Here is an 18,735-nt window from a genome sequence, read left to right as displayed (position 1 = left end):
TTTTTTAAATCTCCGTTTTGAATTTATGGACTGCAAAACTTGGCAACGTAAACTTGAATGATATAGATTGGTATCATGACGAACAACTTGTAAGTGAGACTCATCGATCTCTCTCTCTCTCTCTCTCTCTCCTTCAGGCCATGTGTGGGTATTTTAGCCGCCCCTCCGGAGGACCAGCCGTGGTTCTGTGTGAAATGCGCTGGCAAGAAGAAAGACAAGAAGACAAAAAAAAGGAAACGCAAAGCGCACTGACCCACATTTCTTTTTTTTTTTCCTTTCTTTCTTTTTCTTTCTCCCGTCTCCGTGCTCATCTGTTTTCGCCTTAACTCTATTTTGCTGCATTTGTTTGTTTTTGTTTTGTTTTCACCCAGCCCTTCTTTTAACTTGGTTAACTTAACTCAGTGTCCGGTATCATAATGTATTTTTTAAAAATGAAAATTTCAAATGTTGTATATGTTACTTTTTTATGTGGAGGATCGTACAGTATGTCTATATGATCTTTGTACCGCGCTCATGATTGTTCAGTAGATGTGTGTTGAAATGAACCTCTCAGTTCGCCCTCATTTAAAGGTTGTTCCATGTTTATGTGCCCCTTCATCAAATCACCCAGGAGAAAAAAAAAAAACACGTTCTGTACTATAATCTGCCTTTTAATATCGTTCTTCTGATTGATTTTGACTGGAGGTGCGGTTTCATTTTACTATGGATTTAATTAAAAGTTGCTTTTTCACATCTTATTGTTTGGTTGTCTTGTCGTTCGTTTGGGTGTACAGATAGGTAGTCCACTCATTCAGGAAAAAAACAAATGCTAAATCAGTGACTGTAATCTTAAAAAAGGATTTTCATAAGCACTGTCAAAATAATAAATAAAAGGTTAAATGTATTTTATTATTTGACCGAAGTGATATTTCTGTATATTCTGCTTCTTTTTTTTTTTTTTTTCATTTCTCTCAAATGCTCTTTGGGAACCGTAGTGTAAATGTTTTTTATATTGCCAAAAAGGTTGCAATGAGTTAAATATGATAAATGAAGTGTCAGTTATGCAATGAAATGTTTTTTCAAGAACACATTGAATAATAAAAAAACAAAAAACAGATAACCAGAGATATGGGCATTGTTTATTGAAAAATGATATGTTGCGTGTACAACATCCTCAATCCTCGCAAGGTAAGTGCTATTTTTATTCTTGTCCTAACAAAAAAATGTAATGGTTTCAACTTACAGTGGCCCCAAAAAGTATGTTGACACTTTTAAAAGTGTTTGGTGTTGCATAAAGTGTCAAAGCAATGACATTTTTTCAAAGAAAGATGAACAAGTGAACTTTTCACATGTAGGCCTAAACACTAAAAAGATTAAAAAAAAAAAAAAAAAAAAATATATATATATATATATATATATATATATATATATATATATATATATATATATATATATATATAATTTGAAGCATTTGTTTATAGCTACCATGGGCTGTATGACGACTCGAAGGTCACATGGACAAACAGGAAAAGGTATCATCGAATCCGCTTGTTGAAGCAGTGAACTGACGCCGATATCTACGAACTTTTAAGGTAAGCTAACGTATCTAGTTATTTATTTTTATTGTTGGCGTATTTACAAATATTATAGAGAATTTTTTATTTTTTTTATTTTAGGTTAATCTGCATGCGATTTACATCGGTTATTATGCTAATTGGTAACTCATTTGAAAGCATCTTAAAGATGGCTGCCAACGTTAACGAATTCAGCATCCATATCCACAAAAAACATATCGCGGAGCAAAGAGGACACGGCCAACGCGCAGACAGACAAGACGGGGCAGGTTACTTTTTGATATGAAACAAAGTCTCAGCTTTCAACATTTTAATACGAAAAAGTTTTATTACGAAATTCAAACAATAAATACCGTTTTTGTCAAGCGAAGCGGTAGCACGTGGATGACCACCTCTTCCTCTACTACTAGTTACAGTAGCCTACAAAATAAACATGATTTAACATCAAAGGGCATGTTGAAAGAACCATTAAAGTATATGTCTCTTGTAATCGCTCAATCAGTTTTTCCAACCACTGATAAAACAGATCAATATGGGTTATTAAAACAGATCAAACAATGTCACGTTACCCCAGTAAAGCCATTCAATGTCCAGTTAGATAGCGAGGAAACATGTTGGCCTACTCCAGAGAGGAGTAAGTTATTATTATAACTTTATATGATCAAAAAAACTTCCTTATGCAGTTGTATTCAAATATGTTGCTTGTTAATTTAGCAACAATTGTGCTTTGCAAAAAAGTTACCTTTAATAATAATAATGTAGGCCTAGGTTACCTGACAGGCCATACAGAAATGTAATATGACATATGTCCCTATCGGTAGTGACGCCGTCATATTATGCTAAATATAAGACAATATATTGCTATCACATACATATCTCTACATATATGTTGATATAGATATATAAATTTGCCATATTAAATGAGTATATTGAAATATTATTAACATTATGTATATGATTATTATTTATATAATACTGTATGTTTTGACCATATATGTCACCGATATGTTTAATTTATATGCCAAACTATTTACTATTTAATTAACTATTTATTTAAGTCTACAGATCAAGTCTACATATCCACATTTCATTTCAATTTCTATCTCATTATACATACATAAAATATATGGGCTGGTTTTATATGTCAATTGTTCAATTTTCTAATAGGTTTTATATATGTGGATATATTTAATATATGTATATTTCATATGTGTACATATATTACATTTCCGTATGGGATTCCCTGTATAATTTACAACATTGAGAGAGATTTTTTTTCCTTGAGAAAAATGTACACGTAGTCCATAAATGATTCGACATTGAATCAAGATCAAAATCGAATCCCAGGCTCATGAATCAAATCATGAAATGTGTGTCAATACTTCTCACTCCTGAACTCAAAACTTGGCTGCCGCCGCTTTATATTTAACGAAGCATACCAAAAAAAAAACTGAACCGGAAACATTCAGAATACGTTCAACCTGTTTTACAGAATACGGAAGTTTGTTGTGCATAACTGCGTTAATATTTTTGCTGCCTGGTACAATTGATATTTTAAAGTATAGCCTACAACAGTTACAGTAGTTCCGGGCCCTATACCATGAAGTCATTAGGTAGACAGGTATGCTATTTATTATAATTATTTTATGTGATTTATATATTGTTTATGTAATATTATTCCCCTAATCCATCACACGTGAGCCATTTTAGTGTAACAATTATTATTATTAAACATTTAGTTGTTGCATGTGATTGGCTGTTCACTACTGATGTCACAATTTCATCTGCATGCGCTCCATGAACTCAGAATCAAAGCCTGAGTTGACAGAGAAAGTTGATGATCCGCGTCATTGTACCAACAAAGCCTGATTGAATTGGTTTGGTTTTGTCAACTTGAAACTAATCCTGTTACCCTGAGTTTGTTCAACTATCATCATGGTACAGGCTCCGTGGATAGAAATAGCAAGAGCTGTATGTATTGTACACTATTTCACCGTCTTTGAGTGAATCGTTGAATCATTTTCTCAACCGATTCATTCATTGATGTTCTATATTGCTTTACTCATTCAGCAATTGCTATGCTATAATACTATCAAAGCATTGTGTTACCAGTTTCCACTGCTAAAAATATTTCAGTTGAGATTACATGATAATTTTAAGTTAAATGAATTAATTAGCTTACTCAAATATTTCATGTTAAGAGCAATTAAAATGTATGAGTACAAAAAAAAAAAAAAAAGTCATGTTTTGCTTACTTAAACTTTGAATTTCTTCATTTCTTTTGCCAACTTATTCTGGTTTACAGTGTACAGGTGAAACTCGAAAAATTTGAATAGGCTATCGTGTAAAAGTTCATTTATTTTAGTAATTCAACTTAAAAGGTGAAACTAATATATAGACTCATGACATGCAAAGTGAAATATTTCAAGCCTTTATCTGATATAATTTTGATGATTATAGCTTACAGCTTCTGAAAAACTTTTCACAATATTCTAATTTTGAATTTGGTGTTTTCAGAAGCTGTAAGCTATAATCATCAAAATTATAAAAAATAAAGGCTTGAAATATATCACTTTGCATGTCATGAGTCTATATATTAGTTTCACCTTTTAAGTTGAATTACTGAAATAAATGAACTTTTACACGATATTCTAATTTTTCGAGTTTCACCTGTATTTTATATTACAAATATTACAAACGTCTTTTTGTGAAACTTATTTGCTAGTCTTCTTCAAAATAGGCTAAAACATGGTTTAAAAAAAGTAAAGAAAACAATAAGAATTTTTTTTAAAGCATCAAAATACATTTTTGGGACACTATACTTTGAACAATCGATCTACATTTAAGAATGCAACAAATATTTCACACTATACTTCTTTTTTTTATTAGTACACTCAATATTTGGGTCAAATATGGTAAAAACCAAACGTTGGGTTAAAAATGTACTTTAAAAATGTAACCCAACGGCTGGTTTTGTCCATATTTGACCCAAAATTGGGTTGAAACAACACAGCATTTTTTAGAGTGAAATAATGAGGACAAATTTGAGAAATTGTATTAATATACTCAAGAAAGCGCATAAAGCATTTACATCATCATATGGAGGGTAAACCGGGTAAAATACTTGTCTTATCAGTCTGTCCCTTTGTAGCTCTGCCAATATGACTATTTAGCTCCCACACAGCAGCGTTTGAAGTGTTCCACCTGATGCGGACTCTCCGCCACTGAACTCATTTAAAATCTCCTCAAATATCCCCTCACTACCTGTCATTTCCGCTAATCGCACAGATACGGCTGGCTAAATGAGCCTTTGCCGTAGCGAGATCATTTCTTTATGTTAGCGCTTATCACAGAAAACTGAGGCCTTTATTGTTGCATTGTTATTCGTTTCAAAGCAGAAATGACTGCTCTGCTGCAGCAGGGAGCAGTTAGCAGTGGACTGGGTGGTGATAAGAAATGCGTTCCACATGTAGACTGGTATCCAGCACTGCTTCTTAAAGGACGGTGTATCTACAGACAATAGCTATGAGCTCTGAGCACCTTCTATAACAAAACACCCGTGAAATGTTTGCAAGGCAGCAAAGATGAGCCGTAAGGTCATGACTATAAATGTAAAAGCGACACAACCATGTGGATTTGTCAAATGAATAAATTCGTGCAATGGCTTCAAACCGGTTTCGGTTATATGCCCGTTCACACCTGAAACGATAACTAATATAGCGTTCACTCCAATAGACTATTCTAAGTGTGTGCATCAGTTAGGCTATGTTTTGAACAAATTGCAACATGCCCTTTAAAGTCGCGTGAAAATAAATAAATAAAACAGATTTTTAAGGAATATTGTAGTACTCATTATAAATTATTTATCTGTGCACTTTTTTTTTGAACATTCACATGCCCCCTCATAATCTTTAATCAAAATAACTTCTCTTCCCTGTTGCAACGACATCTCTTCTCTGATGACACGTTCGCTGTCGCGAGGGCGGGACAACCTGTCACTCACATGACATCATCTGATGGACAAAATCAAGTCCCGTCGTACATCTTTTTCTTGTTCGAGGAAACGGGTGCATCCCAGTTCACGTACTTATGCACTATTCTATGCCGTTTTGCTGTATAAATAGTGCGAAAAAATTCCAATTAGAAAGAGTGCACTACCGCCCACTTTTTTCAACAGCGTTGGTTCCGGAAGTATACGGTAGTTCCATTAAATTCTCTCATAGGGATTTAAAAAAATTGAAATAAAAAAAATTCTATTTCTTTTTTTATTCAAATTTAAAAAAAAAAAAAAAAAAGTATTTGTTAAGGCGTTATAAGCCATGATCCAAGCCAATCACCTACGAGGTGAATCACAACATTACAAACTTTGATTAGAAAAAAAATAAAATAATAATATATATATATATATATAGCCTATACATATATATATATATTAGGGCCGGGACTCGATTTAAAAAATTAATCTAATTAATTAGAGGCTTTGTAATTAATTAATCGAAATTAATCGCATTTTAATTGCATATAAATATTTGACCTGAGAACAGTGAGAAGTAATTTTTTTAACATGGATTTTTAGTATACCATTGAATAATGACTGAATACATAAGCTTAAGCAACAAAATATTGTTTATTTTTGTTCAACCAAGTCCAGCAGACCAGTGCTATTTTTGCCATTAAGTCGTTTAGTTAAAACTGTCTATGGAAGTTATGAACGCTAGTTGGTGCTCCAGTATAATCGGTCCGCCTAAACTCATCCAGTGAGAAACGTTCCGCGGTGCAAAAATAAGTGCGATTAAAATGCGTTGAAAATGTTTAACGCGTTATTTTTTGTGTAATTAATTAATCTTAATTAACGCGTTAAAGTCTCGGCTCTAATATATATATAGCCTATATATATATATAGCCTATATATATATAGCCAATATATATATATATATATATATATATATATATATATATATATATATATATATATATATATATATATTTGAAAATAATATAATGACAAAAAAAAAAACCCAAAGGTTTAAGAGTGTGTGCTTGCTTGCTTTAGTGATGGAAAGAACTACAATCCCATGAGGCATTGCTAGCAAGTTCAACATAATTGAATTAAAAATGATGGAGAAATATAAAGCTATACTCATTTAAAAATGTATGTTAAGTTTATTGCAAAATATGCATACATGTACATTCAAATATTTAAGTATTTACTGTGCTTCTTGGGAGTGGGCGGAGCTTGAGAACTTGTGGTGATTGTTGTTTGTTTCAACTTTCTGATTGGTGAAATAATCTGCACAGCATCATGGGAAATTTAGTTTTTCCACCACTATTTCAGCTTTTAAACATGATGATTTTAAAACCAAGTTAAAATAATGCGGTCTAACGGCTTCAACAGAAGCAAATACTTCTGATTAATAACCTCGTAGCTCACAGTCTTTAAAGGTTTATAAATTATCATTAATAATAATTCAGTTTTTACATCCGGAGCCCGACTGTTGCACTATATATACCAGTAAGATCCTTCCTCTCTGTCGTTATCGTTATGCGGTTGTGGACTCTGTTTTTAAAACTTTATGGTTATATCATTTTCATAATATAGCCTATCATCATTGTTCTTTGGGCCTCATATGTCCCACTTACATTTTTATGTGAATTGATTTGATAACAAAATCTAAATCCAGGTGGTATGTGCAAACATCTAGCTCTATTTAGAGCTTCACCTTTATAAGCCGTGGTGTCAATGTGAGTTTTAGTGAATGTATGAAGTGTATTACACTCAAGTTCATAAAACAAGCATGAAAAACTTGTTGCATGTATTTCATTAATCATTATTTGTTTTTGCTTATTTAATCAAAAAAATGCCCCCATGTCATAGACGTGACTGATGATATCATTGTATCAGGACATTTTTGATGGTCAAGGAAAACAATTCATCAAGCCATTCATCAAGCACTTTAATTACATTCACACATATTCATGCTTGTTGTGAAGACTCTTCTGAGTGATGTTAGTTTTTGCAGATTAGAAGATAAACGTCACTCACAGCTTCCACAAAGGTCAGAGGTCACGTGAAGAGGTCAGAGGAGAGACACAAGTTTCCTCTAAAGGTGAGAAGAGAAGAAAACAAGGCATCTCATGGCAGATTGATTAATACACTCATAGACACAGATCTAATGATAATCCTAAAATAAGAGCAAGCTTGGTTTAACATTATGAATTTGAAATGAAATGGTACTTATCTGTGCTTTATTTATATATTTTTGTTCAGTTATATCTGTAGCTTTCTGAGAAAACAGGCAAAAATGTCCATTCTGCAAAATCTTAATGAGTATCTTTGCCTTTTGTAAACTGTTCATTTGCAAGTCAAATTTATCCACGCAAATTGACACAGTCCAAGATTTAAACAGACTTCAAAATAACACATGCAAACACAAAAACAAGAAATAGTCTACACAAAAATAATACAAAGACTAATAAGGATGATGATGATGATGATAATGATGATGAAGAAATCAAATCACGACGCCCCCTGTTGGTGAACTTTATAACACAAGACACTGGTGTTTGTAAGTCAATAAACATCAACACATTGACTTTAATATGAACTTTATTTATCCATAATATGAAAATCAAAGTTAATGCAAACAGACTTAGGAAGCCACTCTGCGAATATAGGATATATTTTTTTTTTTTTTACTTGCCTTGAATTTTTAAGAACTAACCATGAAAAAATATTACAAGTTAAATATTTTCGTAAAATTACTTCTTAGTTAAGGTATTATTATTTAAAACAAGCGTGGATCTTTAAGGTTAAACATATTCCACATCAATAGACCCGCAACTATGTGTGTAATCTCATTTGCTTTCATTAAAGCATGCAGCAGGCCATCAATGCTATCAAGACACAATGTTAAAAGGATTTTATCAGCCTGTTTGAAGAAACATTTAACATTCGGACAATGAAAAAGGATGTGGTAGAGTATCACAGATAGCCTACTCATCACGGGATCAAGTACAGTTGTGCATCAAAGCTCCTTTATTTTTCCATATATTGCACACTTTGGTCATTAACCTCTCTTATAATTCACATTGGACCATTTAAAGGCATATAAAATGGCTTTACCCTTGCGATCTGTAAGATTGTGAACGGGCCTTCTAAGGTGAACGGCCCATCTTTCCCTTTTTGAATTCAGAAAGAGTTTTTCTTTTGTATGTGTTTGCTGCATACTTTTTGTGAGAGTGAAATTGTGATTTATCGGAGGCACTGTAAGCTACTCTCGGAGCTTATCTTCCTTTTACGCAAAGGTAGCGCGTTTCTTTATCAATTGTTTTGAAACGACAAGCTTCAAAAGCAATTAAGGACGTGATATGACACCAACGCAGATGAATTTCGAATACATTTTAATTAGAATATTTATTTATTTCGCGTTTCTTCTCAGCCCGGAGCTCCTTGTGCAATTAAAGAGGGTGCGCGCGTGATGTTTGAATAGCCTGATCAATAGCCTGAATGCTGGCGCGCGCACGCGTGGATTTAACATAATCAGCCTCGTGGGCGTCACGCGAACTTCCAGCGTGAAGGTGCAGCGCGGAGATAGGTAATTATTTCACCAAAGGCACTAATGAACGCTCTATCTGCCTTCCACAACTCACATCGCGTTCTGCCCTTACGACATTTGCTATAAACTTTCTCCTTCTGATGAGGGAAGAAGAGAAAAAATAAACAAAACGAATCTGGGAGGGGGGGTTCTTAGTGTACATCGCAAAAGGGTGTGAGGCATATCATTTGTCGTCATAACTGCCAAGTTTAACAAGCTATTTTCTATGAACGTTCCAAGGAAAAATGTCTGAACTGTTGAATGGAGTCTGAACGCTGACTGTGAATGGAGACCGGGGCTAGTTGTCACACGGTTTATCCTACTCCATTGATTATTCCTCACGGTTTGTTCTGTCAATTCCTCTACGCATTTTAAACAGTAAAACGTTTTTGAACATTTTCACCGTTTTCGCAGGGGAAAAGATAGGCCTACAGTTCAGTAACGCAGCACATTGATCTTTTGAACTGTCATAGTATATGGGGGTAAGTTGTCACAATGAGAACCTCCCATTTAAAAGCCTGTTGTTCCCTTTTTAGTATAGGCCTACTACCACACACACACACACACACACATACACACACACACACACACACACACACACACACACACACACACACACACACACACACACGCACAGACAGAGTTGCGTTTTCATGTTTTATGGAGACTTTCCATAGACATAATGTTTTTTATACACTGAACAAACTGTATTCTGTCCCCTTACACTAACCCTACCCCTAAACCTGCCTATCACAGAAAACTTTTTATTTTATTTTTACATTTTTGCATTTATACATAAAAAAAAACAAAAAAAAAAACATCACTTCATGTGATTTATAAGCTGTTTTCCTCATGGGGACCAAAAAAATGTCCCCACAAGGAAAAGGTTTTCAGATACTGCCATCTTTGTGGGGACATCCCCATAATAGGGTTTGCCAGCCACACACATGCACGCACGCACACGCACACACACACACACACACACACACACACTATAAAAGGTAACACAAAATATCATACCATTTTTTTTGACAAACAAATATTGTAATAAATTGCCCCATCTGACAGCACAGTTCAACCTTTCGAATAATTTCTGATTTAGTTGCCTGAATGCATGCCAGCGTGGTTTCATTGCGCCCAAAAGCTGTAACAAAATTATGAGGTTTTATTTTCGAGAAAAAAAATCACAATATTTTAACATTGAAAATTAAAATGTTCTCAATGTGACAACTAGCCCCGATCTTCCCTGTATGCGAACAGACAAGCAAGCCACTTAAGCATTCATAAAACAATGAATGAATGTAGCTAATTATCATACGTGCAAACCATAAGTAAACCCTGCTCCCTTGCTAGTGCACCATGGAGTTTTGTCGCATGACACCGAAGCACAGCTTTTCAGCCTATTCAGTTTTCCCGGCATGCTTCCCAGTCATGCAATATGCATCCTTCTCCCTGAAAGGGTGGAATAGATTGTCGATACAAAATGTCAAAATAAAACGGTAGTGCGCCTCGCGCTCTCTGTAGTAGGCCTATTTAGACTGAAAGTAAAGGCATTTTTCTCCTTGCGCATTAGAGAGGGAGGGAGTGATAGAAAGGGGGGAGTGCAGAATAAAGACACCTACACGAGGCCATGCATCTCCTTTGATCAGAAAGGGCAGTTGCGTCATCAGATGCTGATGTTGGGCAGCGCGCGCACGCGCTCGGTGAGGGAAAAAAGAACGGGAAAGTGTCATCATAAACGCGCGCTGTGTCGGGGAATGACTTTGTGACGACCTTTGTTGCAAATGGGCTGCAGACATGGAAATGGCTTAGCGCTATCGCCGTCTCCCAGGCAACCATCAGGGTCCCCATCTCTCGCGGAGAAATGAGTTATGAAAAGACTGGAGTGAAGCAGGGATTAAACATGATCCTGGGGACAGGGTGTCAATCAAAAAAGCCAACTCACAAACCGCGCTCCTTTTTTCCCCACTACAAAATTGTATTTTGAAACGCAGCATATATTTACTGCCAAAGGTGCCACTGTCTATTTTATATTTATTTAAGGCCGATAATGAATTGGTGCTTTAGTGCGCCTATAAAGATGGGGAAGGTTGTGCTTTTAAAATCCGTTATCGGAGAGGATTTAGCTCGGCGCAGTGCTCACAGGCAATGGGTATTTTTTCAATTACCCAGATTAATTGCACTGCATAAATTAGAATACAAGTAAAGTGAATGGAGATCAAAGTTGTTGATGAATCTGAGACATGGTGGAAGCTCGAACTGGCGCACATTGTTGCTGCACTGGGAACGTATTATGTCAGCTTGTCCGATCTGTTTTTATCGCGAAAAATTAGAAATGAAATGCGATGCCATATATTGAGCTGCCCCGTTCAGGGTAGACGCCATTTTTAATTTGACGCGACTGAAAACGAGGCATTTGGACAAAGTTCATCCTGCTGTGGATATATAGGCCTATATATACACATATGTGTTTTTATCGCGAAAAAAATGTCAAATCAATTAATCACGATTAATCCCATCTAGCATAAAAGTTTGTGTTTATGTGTATAGCCTATATATTAATATATATATATAGGCTATATATATATTATATAATATATATATATTTAATATATTTATGTGTCTGTGTGTACACACATATTGTACAAAAAACGTTTATGTAGGCCTATCGATTATTCGATTTGACAGCATATATTATATATATATATATGTATACAATAATTTATATATATATATATATATATATATATATATATATATATACATTATATATGTGCTATATAAGGCCTTTATATCGATATATAGGCGGTCTAATCGATTAATCGCAATTAATCGCATCTAACAAAAGTTTGTTTATATAATGTGTATATTACATGTATGCTGTCAAATCGATTATATGCCGCACCACAGCAGGCCTACGAAATATTGAGCAGGCAGAATATATATAGGCTACATCACATTTATTTTTCATTTTCCAAAATATATTATATATCCAGAATCTGGAAATGAAAAATAAACGTGTAAGGCCTATGAAACTCTGTCAGTATAAGTCCATCGCATCCTCGTTTTCATTCACATCAAATGATGTCGCGTCTACATCGACTAAAGGTACCAAATCAACACAATCTTAATTGTATTTATATCGTTTTTCTGTCGCGAATATAAGAGAAAGACCCGTTGTTTGTCTAACCTAATTTCACTGGCTGGAGCTAAGCTGGACCGTTTAGAGTGGAGATGAGGGAGGGGGCGTTCTTCAAATTGGCTTGACCCGATGCTATTTGATATTTGGCTCTTTGACACTCATTTAAAGGCGCGCGGCAGCAAAGCAGAACGCGGACAAGCCCGGCCTGAAACCGGATCCGCGCGCGCGCGGGGGGATCTGGAGAACACGATAGCCGGGGGCTCGCGCTCTCCAAAGGCTCTCTGGTCATCTTAGACCGGCTCGCTCGAGCCTGCAGCGCCAGCGCGTCGCCAGGCGGCGTGTAAACGGTAAATGTTCGCTATTTGTTCCAAAGATTGCAATGAAAATCAAGTCTGCCTCCTCTTCTCTCAGGCTCTCTATTCTCCGCTTTCTCTCACACACTCGAGATACCAACAAATAGCCATTGAGTAAGAGGCTTAAAGACCCCTTCTCCCCCCCCACACAATACTTAAATGAATTCATCAAGCGAGTAAAGGCGACATTAAAAGAAGAGAGACGGAGAAAAGGAGAAATATTGGTATTTATTGAATCGTTAAAGGCAAAGATACCGGACACCTTTCGACAAAAGCCTTCTCTGAGTGGCCTATAACTGCTTACATTAACCCCCCAAAAACAGAGATTCCAGGTGAAACCGGGGCGATTGTGGCCATGTCTGGTGTCACGTGCAAAGAGAAGGCAAATCATAAATCCATTTCACATGGGAGTAAGTCAGGACACTTTTAATAAACGTCTCGTTAGAGCAGGTTTAGTGCAGATAAAGCGATGCCATTGTGCGCGCGCCCCTGGAGAGCAGGCAATGATGTAACGCGCGCATTTGTGTCCAATTCCCCTGTCATCCATTTCATTAGTTAATCTACTCATCTCACTCTCTCCATCTCTGTTACCCTCTCTTCTCTCCTGCCAATCTGCGCATCTCTACCAACAAACAGTTCTACAAATAAAAGATAGCTTATTATGACTGTAGGCTGTATGATGTGCTTTGATAAATGCTGGGTCGTCACCAAAAGGCCTATCCTATAGGAACCCATTGAGAAATCCAAATATCTGGGTTGTCTGAAAAAAATTAATCAAGAGAAAAATGCGTTGGCCTAACTTAAAAAAAAAAGTGTAATTTGCATATTACGTAGGCCCATCCAATAAAAATAAAACAGCGCGTGAGAAATCTGCCATTTCTCTTTCGAAGTCTTTCCGCGTCCATTTCTAATATCTTTTCGCTCTTTTCGTTTCTGCCCCCTCTTCTTTCTTTCTGACGTGCCCTGAGATGCTGGATATAGGGGAAATAAATAAAGCGATAACATCTCTGCAGCAGAAAATGACGGATCAAGCTAAAACCACAGAACTAAATAAATATTATATATAGACCCGGACAAAGCATAATATGGTGCTATATAGTGAGAAAATATAAGAGAGAAAAAAATTAATTAGGCTACATCAAGAAATACAAAAATTTTTTTACATAGAATTACAGAAAATTTGACTACATTGAATAATAATAATATTTATTGTATTTGTTTTTTTGCATTGCTTTGTTATTGTTTAATTTTCGCGGTTTGATTTGCTTCCCTGTGTCATCAAACGGCTGATAAGATGTAGATAGGGAAAAGCCACAACCACAAGATGTATCTGGTGTTGTATCTTTTATCTTATTTTGATATCAAGGTTTTTGGTATCATAATGATATCCTTTATCGCAAAGCTTTTCGTTAAAGCTCAGGTAGCCTGCAATATCTACAAGACGGTTTTTGCTGCCAAAAGCCACAAGCATGGAGCTCTGGAGAGGTGAACTGCACTCTCACCAACCAAATCCCCTGCTCGGTGATTAATGATATTTCACTAAGATTAATCATAGAAAATGAAAGATCTTGGAGGTTTTTCATTGGATAGGCGGGGGAGGCAGGGATGATGTAGAGGAGAATTAGCACCATCGAATCTTTTTAGATGCAAATATTGCGTTATCTCCGCGTTACTGCACTGTTTTTGGTGTTTATGATTAATTATCTCCTCATGGTGAAAAATAAATCATGCGAAATTAGGATCTCTCTGCCATCACCAGCCTTGCAGTTGATGGCAGGTGGTTGTTGTTAATTTCTGGTCGAAATTGACACACTAATTATAGTACGGCATATGAACACTAGAAGGCAAGATTACCTTTGCTTTTTTATTTTTTATTATTATTATTTATTTTTTTATCAGATACCCCCTTATTTTATTTTTTTACCAATTAAAAATCGCAAAGGCATTTCATTGCCCCGGGATGAGAAAAAAAAGCATCCTCTTTCACAACATTGGCCATCACTTTTCCCCATCAGATTCATTGTGATGTATTAGATGCAATAAATTATCCCATGTAACAAAACATGGCGCGCTGAAAGGCAGATAATCTGGAGGCGCGAGATAAGGATTCATTATTCCTCATCATTATGGCTCTGCCTTCTTTCTTAATCAGACTCTCTGATCCTGCAGGATCTGGGCACGGAGCAGATAAGCGCCAGTCGTTTATAATTCTCCCCACCTTGGCCTAATATTTTCAAATCAAATCGGGAGGAAGAGGCAGCTGGAGCAAAAAAAAAAAAAAAAAAAAAAAAAAAAACAGGCTTATGGTTGTAGGGAGAGGAGCACACGGTTGGAGAATGGTAAAACACAGAGAGAGAGAGAGAGAGAGAGAGAGAGAGGCAACACTTTTGCTACATGCACTGATTTTAACATTAGCCTTCGTTCCAATTTTTTAATTATATATAGGCATATAAATTGAATCTCTATCTGTATATATATATATATATATATATATATATATGCCTATATATAAATTGAATATATATATATATAGGCTATATAGCCTATATATATATATATATATATATATATATATATATATATATATATATAGCTATAGCTATATATATACACACAGATAGAGAATAAACCGATGTCTCATTTCTAATGCTGCACCATTTAAATGGGACTTTTTTTTTTTTTACTAGTGATGGTTTTGAACACAGTAACCTATAATGGTCAGTAATGGCAATAATAAAACCTTCGTGTGGATAACGCGAATAAGATCAATAGCGACTGATAAACACGCGATAAATTAATACGGTTAGGCGCAAATGAACGCCGAATTGAGAGGCTGTCCAAACAACTCAACTGAGCGACACATTGGCTCAAAGTGTTTAAACAGACCACCCCGCTTTCTGCTGCTGAAAATTAATCGCTTTATAAACGTGATATCATAATCCCCTGCTCTATCTGCCGATAAGACTGAGAGAGTTATAAATACCAAAAGCATAAATAAATAAATTAGTGGAATAAACAAGCGCCGTGTGTTAGTATCAAACTCAAGGTTTACACTTGGCTGTTGTCAGCTGTGGTGTCACGCTGAGGTTCACGTCAACTATACGACATTAATCACTGATTTTCACGGCGCGAGAGGCAATTGTTTGTGTGACCGGCGTGTGTGTGTGTGTGTGTTGTTTTTTTATTGCCCTCAAAATTATGCTCACACAAAATTACCTTTTCACACAAACCTTAAAACAGGTTCAGAAATAATATTGTGCATTTCCCTCAAAACCGACCGCAAAACGCAGGCCTTTGTGTTCGTTTTTTATTTTACAATTTTATTTTACACGCTAACTATATTTGCGAAATGGATGTTGTCGATAAGTCAGTATTTTCCATTATTTATGCTGTGCATTCAGAGATAAAAGATAATAAGAAAGGAGAGAAAATTGATTTTGAAAATTAATTGGCTCTCAAAAGAAATAGATTGAACTAATTAATTCGAAAAAAAAAAATGTGTTATACCGCCGCTGACGTTAATCTGTGTTTATCATATTTATAATGTGTTCTAATTATCTGTGCAATATTTCTTCATTGGACTTTTTTTTTGTTTTTATTACACCTCGCATTCATCATCGACGCATATTAAAAAAAACATTTTTACATAGATATTAGGGGTGCTGTTTATTTGACTAAGCACTTTATTTAAGACTGAGACAGATTATCAAATCATTATCTTCTGGATGTGCCTTAGCCTAATTCCATTATTAAATCAAATACATAACATTTGAGGTCTTCTTGCTTTGGAAACATTGAATAATTCATTTTTTTAAAGAGCCTCGTTTTGGCTCGATGTTGCTGTAAGTTTATATTGCCGTTTCAGTCAATTATCTTTAATTTACGACCTTAATTGAATTTCTTCTCCAAAGACAGATATTGGTGTGATCAGTTTACTGGCCTCAACGCAATGTGAGAGCAATTCACACACACACACACACGCGCGCGTCTTCTTTCTTTCTTTCTTTCTTTCTTTCTTTCTTTCTTTCTTTCTTTCTTTCTTTCTTTCTTTCTTTCTTTCTTTCTTTCTTTGTCACAGCCGTTTCACCGTCATCTCTCTCTCTCTCTCTCTCTCTCTCTCTCTCTCTCTCTCTCTTTGTTGCACATCATTCACCCCCCCCCCCCCTCCTCCCACCTTCCAAACCCCCCCATAAAGAGAACAGAAAGCCATTCCGTCAATAAACGGGCGTGTTAGCCGAAACAGCTGCTTGTCATCTGCAATCTGCACATCACAAGAAAGAAAAACACTATGGTTGTATTTCGAATAGGAAGTGTAGCTGAACCGCGATTACATTGCATGTGTTCTGATTTCTGACGTTCTCAAAGGAATCAAAGACCTGCTATGAGTTCCCACTGCAAACCTGCAACAGAGAATTCATCCATATCTACATTTTAATAGTTCAATAAAGACAACGTCAAATATAAAAGAGCGATAATAAAATGATCAAAAAAACTTACTGATGATGTGATATAGCCACATCTAGATTTACCTACCAACATGGCCACAATACAATATTTTGTTTAGTAATTGGCTGTTATCGACACATGCAGACACATCGTGAATCTATGGTCTACATCGCAGCATCTGCTTTTAATTGTCTTTAAGAAGAATAGCTTATGGCATTTATGTTATAGCCTACAAATCACATATTTAAGTTAGAACGACTTAATATTTCTAGTTAAATATCAGTGTAAGCCCGCGTGTTTTAGCTATTTCTTTCCGCGTATTTACAATTTTAAATGGGCTAAAACACTGGAAAGAGACGAACAGCATCTAGGCTATGTTAATTTCAATAAATATCATATTGTATTATTACAAATTATTTACAAAATAGTTTAGCTTTAAACGCAAGAGTTTAGTGAATAAAAACAGAAAAACCGCTATCAGTCATCTCATGCATTATAAAGCATCAGCCTGGCATCTAACGGACTGCGTTATTACGGCTCAAGGAGAAAAGCGTCGTGCCACCGAGCGCACGCGGGCGGTACCTGTTCCCTCTCCACGACCCGTGCGTCCACGTCCCCCTCTCTGTCTGTGTTAAAAGGTTCGTTACGGACGCGTGTGATCGCTCCCATTCAGATTAAGTGTGTGTTTTTACTCCGCAGCCTGCACCGACCCGGAAGAGCTCGCGCTTGGTGTACAGTAAGTACGGTAAGTGTGTGTGTGTGCGCGCGCGCGCGCGCGCGAGAGAGAGAGAGACGGAGTGAGTGTGTGTGTAGGCTAGAAGAAAAAAGGAGCCTAGTTTTTTTCTCTCCTGCTGTAAATGCCATCGGCACTTCCATCTGTGTGTCACTTCACATCTGAAGCCCATCAGAAAAAATAAAAAAACGCCTGACCACGCGTCCACCACAATTCCGCAGGTCAGTAAATATTCGGATTTATATTTTCCGTCGATTATTTTAACTAATTCTAGCTCTTTTACAATTAGCCTAGCTCCCAAAAACTGTCGATTACATTGATTTGCTTCCATAGCGTTATGCATGCCAGTTCTTCTGATGCTTTGTCCCTCCATTTCATGTTTTTGGTGCAGATACATATTTGGTTTGCGGTTGTCTCCGTTTAATATATATATATTTTCATCGACACTCATGCATGTTTTTGTTCTGTATGAGGGTGGTACAGTCATTTAACAATTTCAGACGTGTAGATGTCAACTCTCATGAGCTTATTCATTTCACCCGACATATATAGGCTATGCGTTTTCACCAGCACCCACGTCCACTTTCCGACAATTGGGGTGGGATTTTATGGACGCCCTTGTATTTTAAGAGTCATTTTCCCGCCTACCGTCCTCTAGATGAAGGATTTTAATGATCTATTACCACCTGAGTGTGAGCAAGTATGCTTCCCTTAACCCGTGAAATTGATCTGATTAGCCCCGCAATGGGTCATAAAGAGAAGTGGATTTGCTGAAACTGCGCTTCCAGTGTGTGTGTGTAGAGAGAGAGAGAGGGAGAGAGAGAGAGAGGATGCATTTGTGTTGCTGGTTTGAAGAGCATTGAAAACAGAAAGAAGAGGACGCGACATTAAGGCACATCATAGGCCGTCTTTC

At 36.2% G+C, this 18,735-nt stretch overlaps 2 protein-coding genes across 13 annotated transcripts in view; both read left to right on the top strand.

Moving 5' to 3' along the window:
- The window catches only part of taf3 (TAF3 RNA polymerase II, TATA box binding protein (TBP)-associated facto), a 47,091-nt gene extending 46,359 nt beyond the window's left edge, over positions 1 to 732 (top strand). The window contains exon 7 of the mRNA XM_079622701.1: positions 138 to 732. Coding sequence (XP_079478827.1) covers positions 138 to 252 — 115 coding nt within the window. The 3' untranslated portion in view covers positions 253 to 732. The remainder of the gene's footprint in view (positions 1 to 137) is intronic.
- Positions 733 to 1,482: 750 nt separating this feature from the next.
- The window catches only part of gata3 (GATA binding protein 3), a 32,866-nt gene continuing 15,613 nt past the window's right edge, over positions 1,483 to 18,735 (top strand). For 3 of the 12 annotated variants that reach the window (XM_079622681.1, XM_079622674.1, XM_079622684.1), the window contains exon 1: positions 1,488 to 1,571. The gene's annotated coding sequence lies outside the window, so the exon portion shown is untranslated. Of the gene's footprint in view, positions 1,572 to 1,655; positions 1,819 to 7,573; positions 7,661 to 17,717; positions 17,835 to 17,874; positions 18,044 to 18,735 lie in introns of those variants that run through there. The other 9 variants (XM_079622689.1, XM_079622682.1, XM_079622680.1 and 6 more) reach the window with 8 other exon arrangements.

Source organism: Phoxinus phoxinus (genome assembly GCF_949152265.1).
Source record: "Phoxinus phoxinus genome assembly, chromosome: 9".
In the NCBI taxonomy this organism is placed as follows: domain Eukaryota; kingdom Metazoa; phylum Chordata; class Actinopteri; order Cypriniformes; family Leuciscidae; genus Phoxinus; species Phoxinus phoxinus.
Note: the sequence above shows the minus strand (reverse complement) of the source record. Positions and strands in the feature narration are given on the sequence as shown.